The following is a 14,024-nucleotide window of genomic DNA, read 5'->3' as shown; positions in this document are numbered from 1 at the left end:
ACTGGATCCGGAAATTTTTGCATAGCACTACCCCTGCGCGTCGGTAGGCGTCGTGGGCGCCGTGATGACGTTGTCGCAGTACTTAGACGCCGCCTCCGCGTGCTGACGTCCGTTCTTAGACACGGCTTTTCCGAGCCAAAAACGCAGAGCCATGTCAAAAACCAACACTGGTGCCATTGAAACTAGGGCCCTGAAAGGGGATGACCTTAACCCTAGATATCGGTTCGCAGAACGGGAAGGATAGGTGGGTCGGTAAGGAATCTATCACTAACTAATGTCTCTTACAGATATATCGTTACACAAGTAGTAACTTGTGCATCTGAGACACGTTAGTGATAGATTCCTTACCTTAGAATAGATACCCCAGCAATACCAACCTCGGTGGTGGGTCTGCGAACCGATAAGCGCACCAGAAAGTCCTGGAGGACGGAACGGCCAAAGAAGCCATCCCTCCGGTCTTGGCTGTCCAGGCAGTAGTGTCTTGCGAACGTGTGCAGCGAGGCCCACATAGCAGCCTGACAAATGTCCTGCAAGGGGACTCCTCGGCCCAGGGCAGTAGTAGTTGCCGTGACCGAGTGGAATGGGCCCTCAGCCCAACAGGAGGTTCCTTTTTAGCCATAGAGTAGCACGCTTGATTGCACAACACGATCCACCGAGAGATGGTCCGTTTGTGCACCGCCCATCCTTTCTTAGCGCCCACGTAACCAACAAAGAGTTGGTCATCCACCCGGAACTGGCGTGTGCAATCCAGATAGTATGAGAGCGCACGTTTTGGGTCCATGCGGTGGAGCCTCTCTTCCTCTTTTGAGGGATGCGGAGGCGGGAAGAAGGTGGGCAAGGTGATGGACTGTCGGATGTGGAAGGCTGTGACTACCTTGGGCAGGAAACAGGGGTTTGTCCGCAACACAACCTTGTCCGGGTGGACAGAAAGGAAAGGAGGTTTAGAGGATAGAGCCTGGAGCTCACTCACCCTCCTGGCAGAGGTGATGGCAACCAGGAAAGCAGTCTTCAGAGTAAGAAGGCGGATAGGACAGTTGTGAAGTGGCTCGAAGGGAGCGCACATCAGAAAAGTAAGAACCAGGTTCAAGTCCCACTGAGGCATCACAAAGGGAACAGGTGGAAACGTGTGTGTGATGCCCTTCAGAAAACGATTTACAATAGGGGACTTGAACAAAGATGGTTGATCAGGCAGCCGTAGAAAGGCTGAAAGGGCAGAAAGGTAGCCCTTGATAGTGCCCAGAGCAGAGCCCTGCTGGGCAAGAAAAAGAAGGAAGAGAAGAACCTCAGAAAGAGGGGCAGAGAGAGGATCCACAGCCTTTGCTATGCACCATGCCACAAATCTGTTCCACCTGCAGGCGTATACCGACTTAGTGGAGGGCCGCCTGGCCACCAGAATGATATTACAGACTTCAGGAGGCAAGTCAAATGGCCTCAACTGTCGCCACTCAATCTCCAAGCATGGAGATGGAGACTGGACAGGTTCGGGTGGAGGACCGTCCCCTGCTGCTGCGACAGAAGGTCCTCCTGAAGAGGCAGACGAACCGGGGGATCGACTGACATACTGAGTAGCTCAGGATACCCGTACCTTCGTGCCCAGTCCGGAGCCACAAGGATGAATTGGGCCCGGTCGCGTTTGATCTTCTTCAACACTCTGGGCAGAAGTGGTATAGGCGGAAAGGCGTACAACAGACCGTAACTCCACTCGCAATGAAAAGTGTCTCCGAGCGAGTGCCGCTTTGGAAATTCCTACGCGCAGAACTGATGACATTGCGCGTTCTCTTCTGTAGTGAATAGATCTAACCAAGGCTCTCCCCACTGCTGAAAGAGGCCTTGCGCCACGTCCGAGTTCAGACGCCATTCGTGATCCATCAAGCACCGACGGCTGAGTTCGTCCGCTCTGGCGTTCAGAAAACCTGCCAGGTGTTGAACCACCAAGGTCACGCCCTGATGTTCCAGCCATTGCCAGAGGCGCAGAGCCTCCTGGCATAGGGTCCACGACCCCACCCCGCCCTGTTTGTTGCAGTACCACATGGCGGTGGTGTTGTCTGTGAACACCTGCACTACACTCCCTCGGACAGAGGGGAGGAATGCCTTCAGTGCAAGACTAATCGCCCGAGGCCTCTGATCTCCGCCTCTCCCATGTGGCCTCCCCAGCCCTGGAGGGACGCGCCTGTCACAACTACGTGCTCCGGTTGGGGAAGGGAGAGGGATCTGCCGCTGACCCAATCGCGTCCGTGAGCCACCACTGCAGCTGTCTCGCAGTGCCCTCCGAGATCAGGACATGGTCGGAAAGGTTGCCCTGATGCTGGGCCCACTGAAACTTCAGGTCCCACTGCAGAGCCAGCATCCGCCAACGGGCGTGATGCACCAGAAGGATGCAGGAAGCCATCAGCCCCAGAAGCCGCAGCGTCAACCTGACCGAGACTCGGGATAAAGGCTGAAAGATCGGAATCAGAGCCTGAATATCCCGAACCTGCTGCTCGGGGGGATAAACCCGAAACTGCGCCGAGTCTAGAACCGCTCCGATGAAGAGGAGCTTTTGAGAGGGACACAGGTGTGACTTCGGCACGTTGATGGAGAACCCCAGCAGGTGCAGGAGATCCGCCGTCGTCTGGAGGTGGCTGACGACTGTCTGGGGCGAGCCCGCCTTCAACAACCAGTTGTCGAGGTTGGGGAAGTCTGAAACCCCTAACCTGCGCAGATGAGCTGCGACCACCGCCATCACTTTCGTGAACACCCGTGGGGCTCTGGTAAGGCCGAAGGGGAGCACAGTAAACTGAAAGTGCTTGTGGCCTACCGTGAACCGCAGGTAGCACTGGTGGGCCGGCAGGACGGGGATGTGGAAATAAGCGTCCTGCAAGTCCAACGCTACCATCCAGTCTCCTGGGTCCAGGGCAGCTAAGACCTGAGCGAGTGTCAGCATTTTGAACTTCTCCTTCCGGAGGAAGCCGTTGACGTTCCGTAGGTCCAAGATAGGGCGTAGGCCCCCTTTACCCTTCTTGGATACCTGAAAGTAGTGGGAGTAGCAACCACACCCTACTTCTGGCCCAGGAACGCTCTCGATGGCCCCCTTGGCCAAGAGGGCCGTAACTTCCTCCTGCAGAAGCCGCAGATGATCCCCCGATACGCGGTGGTATTGCGGTGGCATGGCTGGAGGTGTCGTCTCGAAGGGGAGGGAGTAGCCCGTTCGGACGATTTGCAGCACCCACCTGTCCGATGTGACAGTGCCCCAGTGGGAGTGGTGATGGCGAACCCTGCCCCCCACTGGCGTCACATGCGCCTGAAAGCACGGACTAGGAGGGTTTTGAGGCGGATGCTGCGGGGGAAGGTGTGGACTGGCCTCGCCGTTGTCCCCGACCGCCTCCACAGCGATTTCCACGGCCGCCACCGCGTTGTATGTTAGTCTGCAGTGCGTGGCTGGCAGCACGTGTGGGGGCGCCCCTTCCTTGGCCACGAAAGGAGCGAAAGGCACCCGTTTGCTGGCGCGGGGCCGAACGGCCCAAGGACTTTGCCGTAGCCCTGGAGTCCTTAAAGCGCTCAAGCGCATGGTCTGCCTTGTCGCCAAAAAGGCGACGGCCATCAAACGGCATGTCCATCAGTGTATTCTGGACATCTGCTGAAAAGTTGGCGGACCTCAACCAGGCGTGGCGACGAATCGCCACCGTCGTTGCCATCGCTCTGCCCAGTGAGTCTGTGGTACCCAGCCCACACCGGATGGAGAAACGTGCCGCATCTCGACCCTCCGCAAGGGCTTGAGCGAGTTTAGCCTTGACCTCCGCCGGGCATTGTGGCAGCAAGTCTGCGACCGTGTCCCACAGGGAGTGGGTGGAAATGCCCAAGAGGCATGCGGTGTTGGAAGACCGCAGTCCCAAACTAAGGGAGGAGAATATTTTCTTTCCATAATTCTCATACCTCTTGGATTCCCGATCAGGCGGAGCCGACGGGAATGCAGTCTGGGAATTAAAGGCCTGGATGACCAGGCTCTCAGGGGTGGGGTGGGTGGACAGGAAACAAGGGTCGCCCGGAGCCGGGCGGTGGCGTCTGGCCACGTTCCTATCTACAGGCTCACCTGTAGCGGGCCTGGACCAAGTACCCAAAAGAACATCAGTCAAGGCCTCATTAAACGGCAGCAGAGGCTCGGTTGAGCTTGACTGCGGCTTAAGGACCTCAGGGAGGAGATTAGTCCTCACAGCCGCGACGGGGAGCTCAAGGCCCAAGGCCTTGGCTGCCCGCGTCAACACCACACTGAAGATTGCCCCCTCCTCCGTAGCCACACTAGGAGGCGAGACAAAACCAGTGTCATGCGAGGTGTCCAGGCCACTGGCATCCTCATGTCCACCTGTCCAGTCCTCCTGGGACTGACACTCACGTATCAGAGGGTCCTCAGACCCCTCCCAATACTCCTCTTCATCACCCATCTCCTGGTACTCAGGGTTGACAATGATGGGGCCGGTTCATTGAAGTAGAACTCCCCAAGAGGCGTCGAGAGCGGCACCCAGCGGCGCCGGAACCAGGTCGAGGGAGGTATTGGGGACGGCGCCGCCAGAGGACGGCGCCGGAGGTGACACCTGTGGAACTGGCGCCGGTGAGGTCGTCAGGTCGACCGGCGACGATCCGGATCTGGAACCGGATCCAGTGGGGTCCTGCGGCACCAGGCCCGAAGGTGCCGGCGGCGTCGGGGCCGAAGCACCTGCCGGCGTCGGGCCAAAGCACCCAACTCGCTAGGACCCCTAGACGGGTCCGCTGGGCCCGAAGGCGCTGCGGAACCCGCCGGAGGAGTGAGGGACCTCATGGTCATGAGGAAGCACTCGATCTCCTCCGGCGTCGCTTGCTGCCCAGGGACCGAAGGGTATGGGGCAGGTCGCAACACCCGCGACTCCGAAGGAGCTGCGTGGGCGGTGTCACCCGAACCCCCGGCCGCATCGCGCGAGCGTCGGGGGGAGTCGGAAAAGCGATGACGTCTCTTCGACTTCTTGTGCTTACCGGACGACGACTTCGAACCTGAGGATTGATGTCGACTCCCGGAGCTGTGATGGCTCCGCCCCCGCGACCAGTCCCTCGACCTCCGTCCGGACCGGGACCTCTCACGGCGCGGGGCCGACTGCCGGAGCTCGAGCCGCTTGCGGGACCGCTCCCGCCTAGCTTTCGAGGTTAAGGCCCGACAGTCGGAGCAGGCCTTGTCGTCGTGATCGACGCCGAGACAGTGGAGGCAGCGACGGTGAGGGTCGGTGACCGACATCAGTCGGTCGCAGTCCCCACAAGGCTTGAAACCTGGCATTCCTATCGGCACCGATCGGAGTCGAAGGCTCTAAGAATGATCAAAAAGATCTCAAAAAGTTTAGTCAAAAAGTGACTAAGGTACCACTTTTTCCGGATCTGCGCTGCTGGTGCGGAAAAAAGAAGAACTGACGTCAGCACGCGGAGGCGGCGTCTAAGTACTCCGACGACGTCATCACGGTGCCCACGACGCCGATGACGGACGCGGAGCCGCAGACGACGCCTACCGACACGCAAGGGTACTGATACGCAAATTTCCGGATCCAGTCTGAAGCCTGGGGATATTCTAAGGTAAGGAATCTATCACTAACGTGTCTCATTCAGATTTACTACACAGACACAGCTCAAGAGCTCATAGCACTACCATCCACTAATGTGGTGAGCCCCCAAAAGGTTTTGCATCAGGATCTGACGTCTGTCACGCCTCTTTTACAAGCATCTGACCACATCCAGGAGTATTACAATTGATTCAAGACAGATCAGAACCACCTGGCCACGAGTGACAGATGCCCAAGGAGATGACGTAATGTTTGCATTTCTCTGCTTATGTGTACCCATTTGTGAATTCACCTATCAGAGTGCGCATTTTTCATTTATAAACATGTACTGCATTTATTACACATTGCAGATCTATAATGCATAACGTTTGCTTCATTATAGTTTGAAAGGGTATAGTGGATCCCATCTGGGTTCACCCACCCCTGCCCAATTTCTCTCTGCCACCAGTCACTAGCTAACTGCTGAAATCCTGTGCAACATCTCAGAGCCCAGACCCAATCTAGTCTACTATAGTACTGGTGTAATGCAGGGAAACCACACAGTCAGGTACAGCATTTCACCACCTTAAGGAGATTCTCCACAACAGGGACTCCAGACAGCAATCAGTGAGTGTAGTTGTTGATGAAATACAGCTTCATTTCAGAATGTCTAGGAGAGTGACGGGAATCCCTACAAAAGAGCATCCACTATCTTGACCAGACACCTTCAATTATACCAAAATATTGAGCATTAAGCTTGGAAGCCGTGAAGCTAAAACCTTTGTACATGCAACTGCAAATCAATCAAAGTAATGTGTGCATCCTCACCGTTTCTGCTTGTGACATGATCTACATTTGAATCACTTAGTTAAGGGAGGACCTGCGGGTAGATTTAAGGAGGCTTATGTGGAGTCCCTTTCCATGTTTTTACTCACCAAACATTTGATGCGATTATATTCTAGGTAATTAATGTACTTTGGATGAAGTTGCGGAATAGATAAAAAAATAAATTACGATCTTGGCGTAGCTAATGGAATAAAATGAGTTAGAGGACACGTACACACACCATACACATTTCATTCATGATCTCTCTATCTTAGGATCCCTAACTTGACAGCAACACATGCTCCTAAGGCTCCTTCTTCCTTTCGATAGACATATTCAGATTGTTAACACTATGCTCCGACTTTAGGAGCCTGATTATTCATGAAACGGATTCATAAAAATCATCACTCAACTATTAATTTAACATTGGGTACCTGCACTTTTTATTTTATATTTTGATTTTTTGCTGGTCAGCTGTCATTCAGAACAAGCAGCAGTACTGATCTCCTGTATACAGTGTGACGTAATGCAAGTCCTTGTGACTTTCAGCACTTCAGTTCGCAACTAATAAGGTATATGTGACTAGAATGAACTATGCACATTAAAAGTCCTTAAAGATAAGGGTATTACAAATAAATGTATAGCTGAACAACAAACTTTTTTGTTTTGAGGCAAAAAAAGAGTTTTTTTACTCACCAATCCATGAAGCATTTCGTACAAGACAGAGCCAAGGCACCACCAATCAACTGTGTTGTCATATGGCAGCTTTTTTATCACTTCAGGGGCAAGGTACTAAAACAGATACAGTGATATACTATTAATAATAATTTACTTCTTGAACAAATGCACATTAAGACCTATACAAATATGTCAGTTGAATCCATTTATATGCATGTAAGGACAGAGCTTTTAATTTACAATCCTAAGAAAAGGTTTGCCATGACAAGCTGTAGTTTGAATTATGCAGAACAAAAGGTGCAGCACAATATATAATACATCCATATTCCTAGACTCATGTTGATTTGGCAGAGAGTTGTTTGGGAATTGGGCGTGGCTGCAATGAGCATTGATGAGCACTTGTGAGCCACAAGACAGAACTGCTTGAGGGCATGGGGAGTTTCTAGCAGTTATCAGGCAGAAATAATGCTTGATGAGCGGTAGAGGGATCAGCAAGTGCCCCCTCATGCAGCAGAGACACTGCACAATTTCATAAAGGTGTGAGGATCCCGACATCTCACAGATATTGTTACCCACATTAATCTACAGGTGTAACAGGACATTTTACAAATATCTGCAGAGAAATCAAAGTAATGTTTAGAATGAAAAACGTGACGACCAAACAAAGACAAGCTCGGAATGCAACAAACAGATGGCACTCCAATATCATGACTCTTGATGCATGGCCATGAAACAAACAAGTCAGTATTTACATACAGAGACATTCTGATTATATTTGTTCTTAACGACAATAAAACAGAACTTCTACCATAAAATCTAAATTCTTTTTGAAGCTGGCTATTCATCATGTGATTTAAAAGTCCCATGGGTGGGAAAAACAAATCTAGTCTACAAGAGAAAGTAAAGTTTGGACGCCAATAAAGCCTGCTTTCTTTCTTTGTTTTGAGATAAAAAAATACCTATTCTTTTAGCCGCCCTAACCTTACCTCAGCTACTTAAAGACTGGATAGAACCTGGAAATTCATAATTTAGTAATTTCAGAGGGCTAAAAACTACAAGGTTTGGCTCTCTGTGCCACCATGAAACACTAGACATTTAAACATTTTATTTTATTTTCAATTAACATTTATCCATTAACAGAACAGAAAATGAGAAGAGCCTCTGTGTAATGCTTAAACCTAAAGCAAAATAAACAAACAGGAAACATTTTCTGGGGGGCAACAATCTGATTTTATCCTCTCCCCCCAACACTGGATCCTCTTTCAGTCATCCCACAGCACCTGATATTAGTTGGGTCGATAGAGGACGAGGCGTGACTCCACCAGTCCCATTCACGGCACTTTATGCTCAGCCACAAGGGTCAAGGTTGAGTAAGGTATGCCTGAAGGGCCTTGGTTTAAATAATGGGTCCAGCTTGCCAGCACTGGAGCATCCTGTCTTCTCTACACCTTACCTGGAAATATCCCACATGAACATGGAAGGTCGTCATATATCAAGCAAAGGAGGAGCCCATCTTCGTTATTAGATGAAGAACAAAGAACTAAGTTGCTCTCGCTCAAAGCACCGAGACCTGGAAAGCCATATTAGGCATGGGCCCTTCGGACAGCCTTCTGCAAGTATGCTGTATTACATTTATGAATTATACTGGAACTGTAGAAGAGGAACTGTCAACCACTTCTCAATTTGATACTAAATGCTACAGAGTATCAGGAAACCTTATCACATGTTTTATGTTATCTTCTTTGTTTTAACTCTGGAAATTGTTCATTCATAAGCGGCTTACATAAAGTAAGCAAATACTTTCAGGGAACGTGCTCCGACACCTATTTAGGTCGATTCTAACAATAGTAAACTGCAAAATATATAAATAAATAGCTAAGTGCAGTTAAGGTATTGAGTCCGCTTTCAGGAGTAATTTTGTATTTGTTCAAGTGACACTTTAATTAAGGCACATCTGTGTACTGTTTAGCATTTAAAACAAATTACTGGGACTTAGTGGAGTCTTGTAAATTTATTGATGTACATCTGAATGGCCGGAGAGTCACTTTCTGGTGCCCCAATATAGTCTTAGCCTCCCAGGTCCAACATATGCTATGAAATGAAATACCAAGTTCATTAAATTCTTCAATGCACTTCCTAGTAAATACTCCATTTTACTGCAGATTCCTCACCTTTTGAAGCTTCCCATGTGCCAGACTGGATCTGAAAGATGTTGCAATAGCTCTTGCACACAAGTATGTGGCACCATTGGTCTTCATCACAACTCCCTCCCGCCTGCGGACTCATGACAGAGATGCATATAGATGCTACCCTTGCGCGCTGCCGTCAGTTTATCCATGGAAACTTTCTGCACCAGATGACGCAGAGCGACATAATTGAGCAAAGGACAATGTGCAAACTATAACTGGGAACCTTATTACCTATGAAAAGCCCACTTATCACAACAGGGAGAAGGGTAGGTGGTGAAGTATCCGTGGTTGGATAGAATATCCACCAGAAAGAACATTACAAAAGCTAAGTAACTTGTTCTTCTGCTCGATACTCCTAACTACAGTTTCCTCATTTTCTGACACGTCAACACTTGCAGCTCTGAACTTCAACTTTCAAAAATGCCAAGGCACTTGGAATAACCCTGGATACCAACCTCACCCTCAAGGAATACATTGCCAAAATACACCAAATTGTCCTGATACCAGCTCTCTGTTTTAAAGAAAGTTATACCATTTCTTCCAGAAAGCAATGTCAGAATTGTTGTTCAAGTCCTCGTTCTCTCACATCTGCATGGTGGTTAACACCCTTCTCCATGACCTCCCTGACTCTACACTGACATCATAAACACTGCAGCACAGGCCCTGAAGGAATAGGATCACATTGCCCACGTCTGATGGAACTTTATGGGCTCCACTTGTCAGCCTGCACCATGTTCAAAAGCCATCAGCAAAAGAAGCTCACTTAAAAAAAAAATATTGTTTTACTATTTTTGCATAGCAATAGAACAGTATACAGTATCTGTAAACCATGGCAATTAACACAGCGGAAATCATCACAGCACAACCTTTAAAGAACCACAGCGTACAAAGATGTTATAGAGAAATCAGTGATAACCCGGTCCGGTCTCGTCATCAGTGTCTGTTGGCCTGAAAAGCTGAGGCTCTCAATCAGCTGGTATTTAAGTACACATCCTCTCAATTTGTAAATTACAGTCTTAAAAACTACTGGGCAATGTCTCTCTTGGCTACAAGAAAACGTGCCCCACCAGAGTCCTCTATGTCCTAGAGACTGCGATACTTTCCTTTTTTTCTCAATAATGTCACCTTGGGATCCATGCTAGTAGTGACATATATCACACGTGCCAGTGTATTGTTTACCACTAGACAATAATTTGTTATATGGGGCATTGCCAAATCATATGGTTAAAAGGACCCGACCCGTCTGGGTCACCACAACGTGTACAGTTCATGTTACATGTCTTACCCCTCCTCCAGAGTTTTTCAGAACTATAGTAAATTCGATGATGGTGTTCATCATCATACCTGTAGCTGGAACACCATCTGTCTGCAGATTAAGATGTGCAAAAATGAAACAACAAGGGAGCAGGCATTTTTCATTTATGCACCCAGGATCTGGAACACCCCCCCCCCCCCCCCCCCTCACCCCCCCCCCACCCATGAAGACCATCCAAACTGCTGCTGCAATTTAGGAAAGAGTTGAAGAATTATCTCTTTTATGAACACTACATCGCAATGCATTAAATATCTGCCACGACCCACCTTGGCCTTCCACTCGTTGATTTTATGCACGTCTGACTCTGTACAGTACTCCACTGCTTTTTTGGCTGCATTCGCGCTACAGAAATACCAAATACATACGCAAAAACGCTAACTGCATACAAGACTGACAATGCAGCCAGTGAGCTCACAAGGTATTTGTGCCTGACCATCTAATGTTGATCAGTTACCTGATTTTTATAACTTCATGTGTCAGCTACATCCCCCATTGTTCCCACTGTGATGTGTGTTATGATGCCTTATTAAAATCATAAATAATGTGTTACTTTCTCTTACAGTTTGTATGGACTTTTTGTAGATGACAAAGGGTCTTAATAAAACAGGCTGATATTTAGTAGCCTGCATTCTTTCAGACACCTTGCGGAGATACCCACAAATAAAGACTCCTTGGAAGCTTTAACAAACCAATTTGTGAGCCCTTCATACCAATGTTTGGCCTTGCTATGTGTGGGGGTGGCACGGCGTCAAGAGATATCTTTTCAACCAAATTGACCAACTACATGCAACATGATTATATGATTATCAAATTGACTGAACTTGTGATCAGGCACAATTTCGTCCTGTACCAGAATCAGTCATATCACCAAATAAGTGGAAAAGCGATGGGGGTCAGGCATGCTCCCTCTTATGCCAACCTCGTTATGGGTTGGTATTAGAAGGAGCACGCCTCAAATGAGAATGTCCATACAGGTAAATGGAAGCGTCACCTGGCTTGGGGGGCGTCCTTCTGAGCACCGCAGTGACCCACAGCATAACTGGTGTGAGATCTATATGCTTGTTGTCCTTATGAAGAAAACGTTGAAATGAAGTTTGCAAATGTGTTCCAACGCTTAATTTATTTCCATTACGATATTATACACTTCATATCGATCTTGTATATATCCAATTCAATCAATAAATGTAAATCCATCTCAGCGTGTCTCCCGATGCATTTCGGCCCTTGTAGTGCCCTTCATGAGGGTAAAATGTCTGAAGAATAAAGATAGCATGAGTAAGATCACTCATAGGATAAAGGAATACCAGACAGTACAATGTGCTGAGTGTTTAGAGTGTAAATAAGTGTAAATAACATGTGTTATTAAGATGTGTAAATAAGATGGTGCGTAAAAAGAAGTGAAAGCAAAGGAGTCATGTGCATCATGAGCGTGCTGGATTTAAACAACGCGAAATTGTGCAAGCTTCCATGAATCGCCAACATAGTTGGAAAAGTGCCTGTAAGAGCATTAATAGCGGACAGTCTGGAGAAACCAAAAATATCAACATCGATCGGTACAAGCGTGTGAAATAAAAGGGCTTAAAAGGACAAGGTGATAAATCATGTGAACCCGCCGGTAAATGAACTCGCGTGGTAACCCAGAAACGTGAAGCGTACGGAGCAACATCCTACATAATACGTGCGTGTGAGGTTGCAAACAGCTTAACACCTTAGTGAATAAAACAATGCATGCGAAGTTACAAATGGCTGACAGCCTAAGCAATTATAAGTGAGGTGAACATGAACGTACTTCTACGCACTTGTGACCAAAGTTCGTATCTCCATAAAGTTGTGCAAAGAGGAAGTGAAGCCAAACATACGTATAAAGCAGAAATGACATAGAAAAAGGACCAGTGACGAGTGCATTGAGTGGTGCGGCCATGTGAGATGTTAAAAACGAGAGTGTAGTGAACCAAAATCTGATTGTCAACAAGATATGAAAATCAACTGGGTATAAAACGTAAAAGAACACGAAAAACGGAAGCTGGTAAAAAACAAGTTGTGCTTTGGTGACCAATGTAATGACATGGTGTACAAAAATAAACTATGTGGCAGAATGTAAATCATCACGAAGAGAGAGCACTTGATAATGACATGAAATTTAAATATAACATGCAAATTCCATCTGGTCATTAAGGCCATTAGGTTTCAAACAGTTCAGAAACTTTATCCAATAATTCTCACGTTGTAAAAGGTGTGTGTTAATGTCTCTGCCATCACTTTTCTTTACTGTTTCCAAAATCAAAAATTTTAGTTGGCTTATGTTGTGGTGAAATGAGTTGCAATTACTGATTTGGAGTTCATGGTACGAATATTGCTTTTATGTTCATGTATTCTTGTTTTTATTTTCCTTTCGGAAAAGAGCAGTGGAGAGAGTGGGCACCTCTGACACATGACTCTTGCCTTTGCAGATGGGATGGCAAATAAGGAAGCCAGTCTTCACTCTTGGCCGATGGCAGCATGTATAATAAGCTATGGAGTCTCAGGAATCTACTTCTGAAACTACAATGGGGCAGAACTGTGAGCAATAAGGGCCATTCTAAAGAATCAAAGCACAAAGTCAAGTCTTGATTTATTGACTTGGGTTTAATATTAGCCAAATGACTCATCGCTAGCAGATGGAAATCAGCCGGTCCTCCACACCTCACAGCCTGGATTCAGTCATTCACTAACTGGGCACAGACTGACAACATTGCCTTTCGTAGGGAAGACGCCTTTGGAATTCACAGGCACCTAATAGCCAGAAGCTGGGATGCCATTATGGCTGACTTACACACTGATATACCTGATGCTTCCCCATCACCAGATGCCAAGCTACCCTGTGATGGAGAGCTAGGAGGTCATAGCCTCCTGTGATATGTCCGCTGCAGAGTTCACGTGCCCCCTCCTGGCATCATCCCCAACGATAGGGCTTATGGTGACAGACCTGAGAAATCAATTTAACAACTAGATGAGAAGTGTTGATTGAGGGGGGATGGGTTGTGAAGTCGGGCTAGCGTACCAGGTAATATTAATATTTCTCTTTACATGTGTCCCAGCTCTCCCAAGTTGGGCTCCGCAACTGTTTATATCTGACATTGCAAAATATTGGCTCCTGTGAAAAATGCTTGCCCTCACTTGCTGAAATCTCTCGTTTGTATTGCTGTACCCATTTTAATGGCCTGTATGTACACCTCCTGCTTCTTTCTTCTCAACTAATTCTACAGGTACTAGGTGGGACACTTTAGGGCCACCCACCATACAGATACTAACACAGCCTGTCCTTAGAATATTGTTCTTGCCAACGCATAATGTATTATTATCAATTAGTATTGTTACTGTATAATATGTTCTTGTCATTCCTGTAATTGAAAAAGTTAAAAAGCAATAAACAGATTTAGCGCAAGAAAATGGAAAAAACCTTAATACTGTATAGAGAGCTTTGAGAGAAGTACTTTCAATACT

General features: G+C 47.7%; 1 protein-coding gene across 3 annotated transcripts in view; it reads right to left on the bottom strand.

Annotated features, from left to right (window-relative positions):
• Positions 1-14,024, bottom strand: part of SGK3 (serum/glucocorticoid regulated kinase family member 3) — a 652,786-nt gene that overhangs the window by 177,921 nt on the left and 460,841 nt on the right. For all 3 annotated transcript variants that reach the window (XM_086965820.1, XM_086965822.1, XM_086965821.1), the window contains one exon: positions 7,056-7,151. In XM_086965820.1, coding sequence (XP_086821946.1) covers positions 7,056-7,151 — 96 coding nt within the window. The remainder of the gene's footprint in view (positions 1-7,055; positions 7,152-14,024) is intronic.

Source organism: Lissotriton vulgaris, chromosome 4_1 (genome assembly GCF_964263255.1).
Source record: "Lissotriton vulgaris chromosome 4_1, aLisVul1.2, whole genome shotgun sequence".
Lineage (NCBI taxonomy): Eukaryota > Metazoa > Chordata > Amphibia > Caudata > Salamandridae > Lissotriton > Lissotriton vulgaris.
The sequence above is the reverse complement of the archived record's forward strand: the minus strand, read 5'-3'. Positions and strand labels throughout refer to the sequence as shown.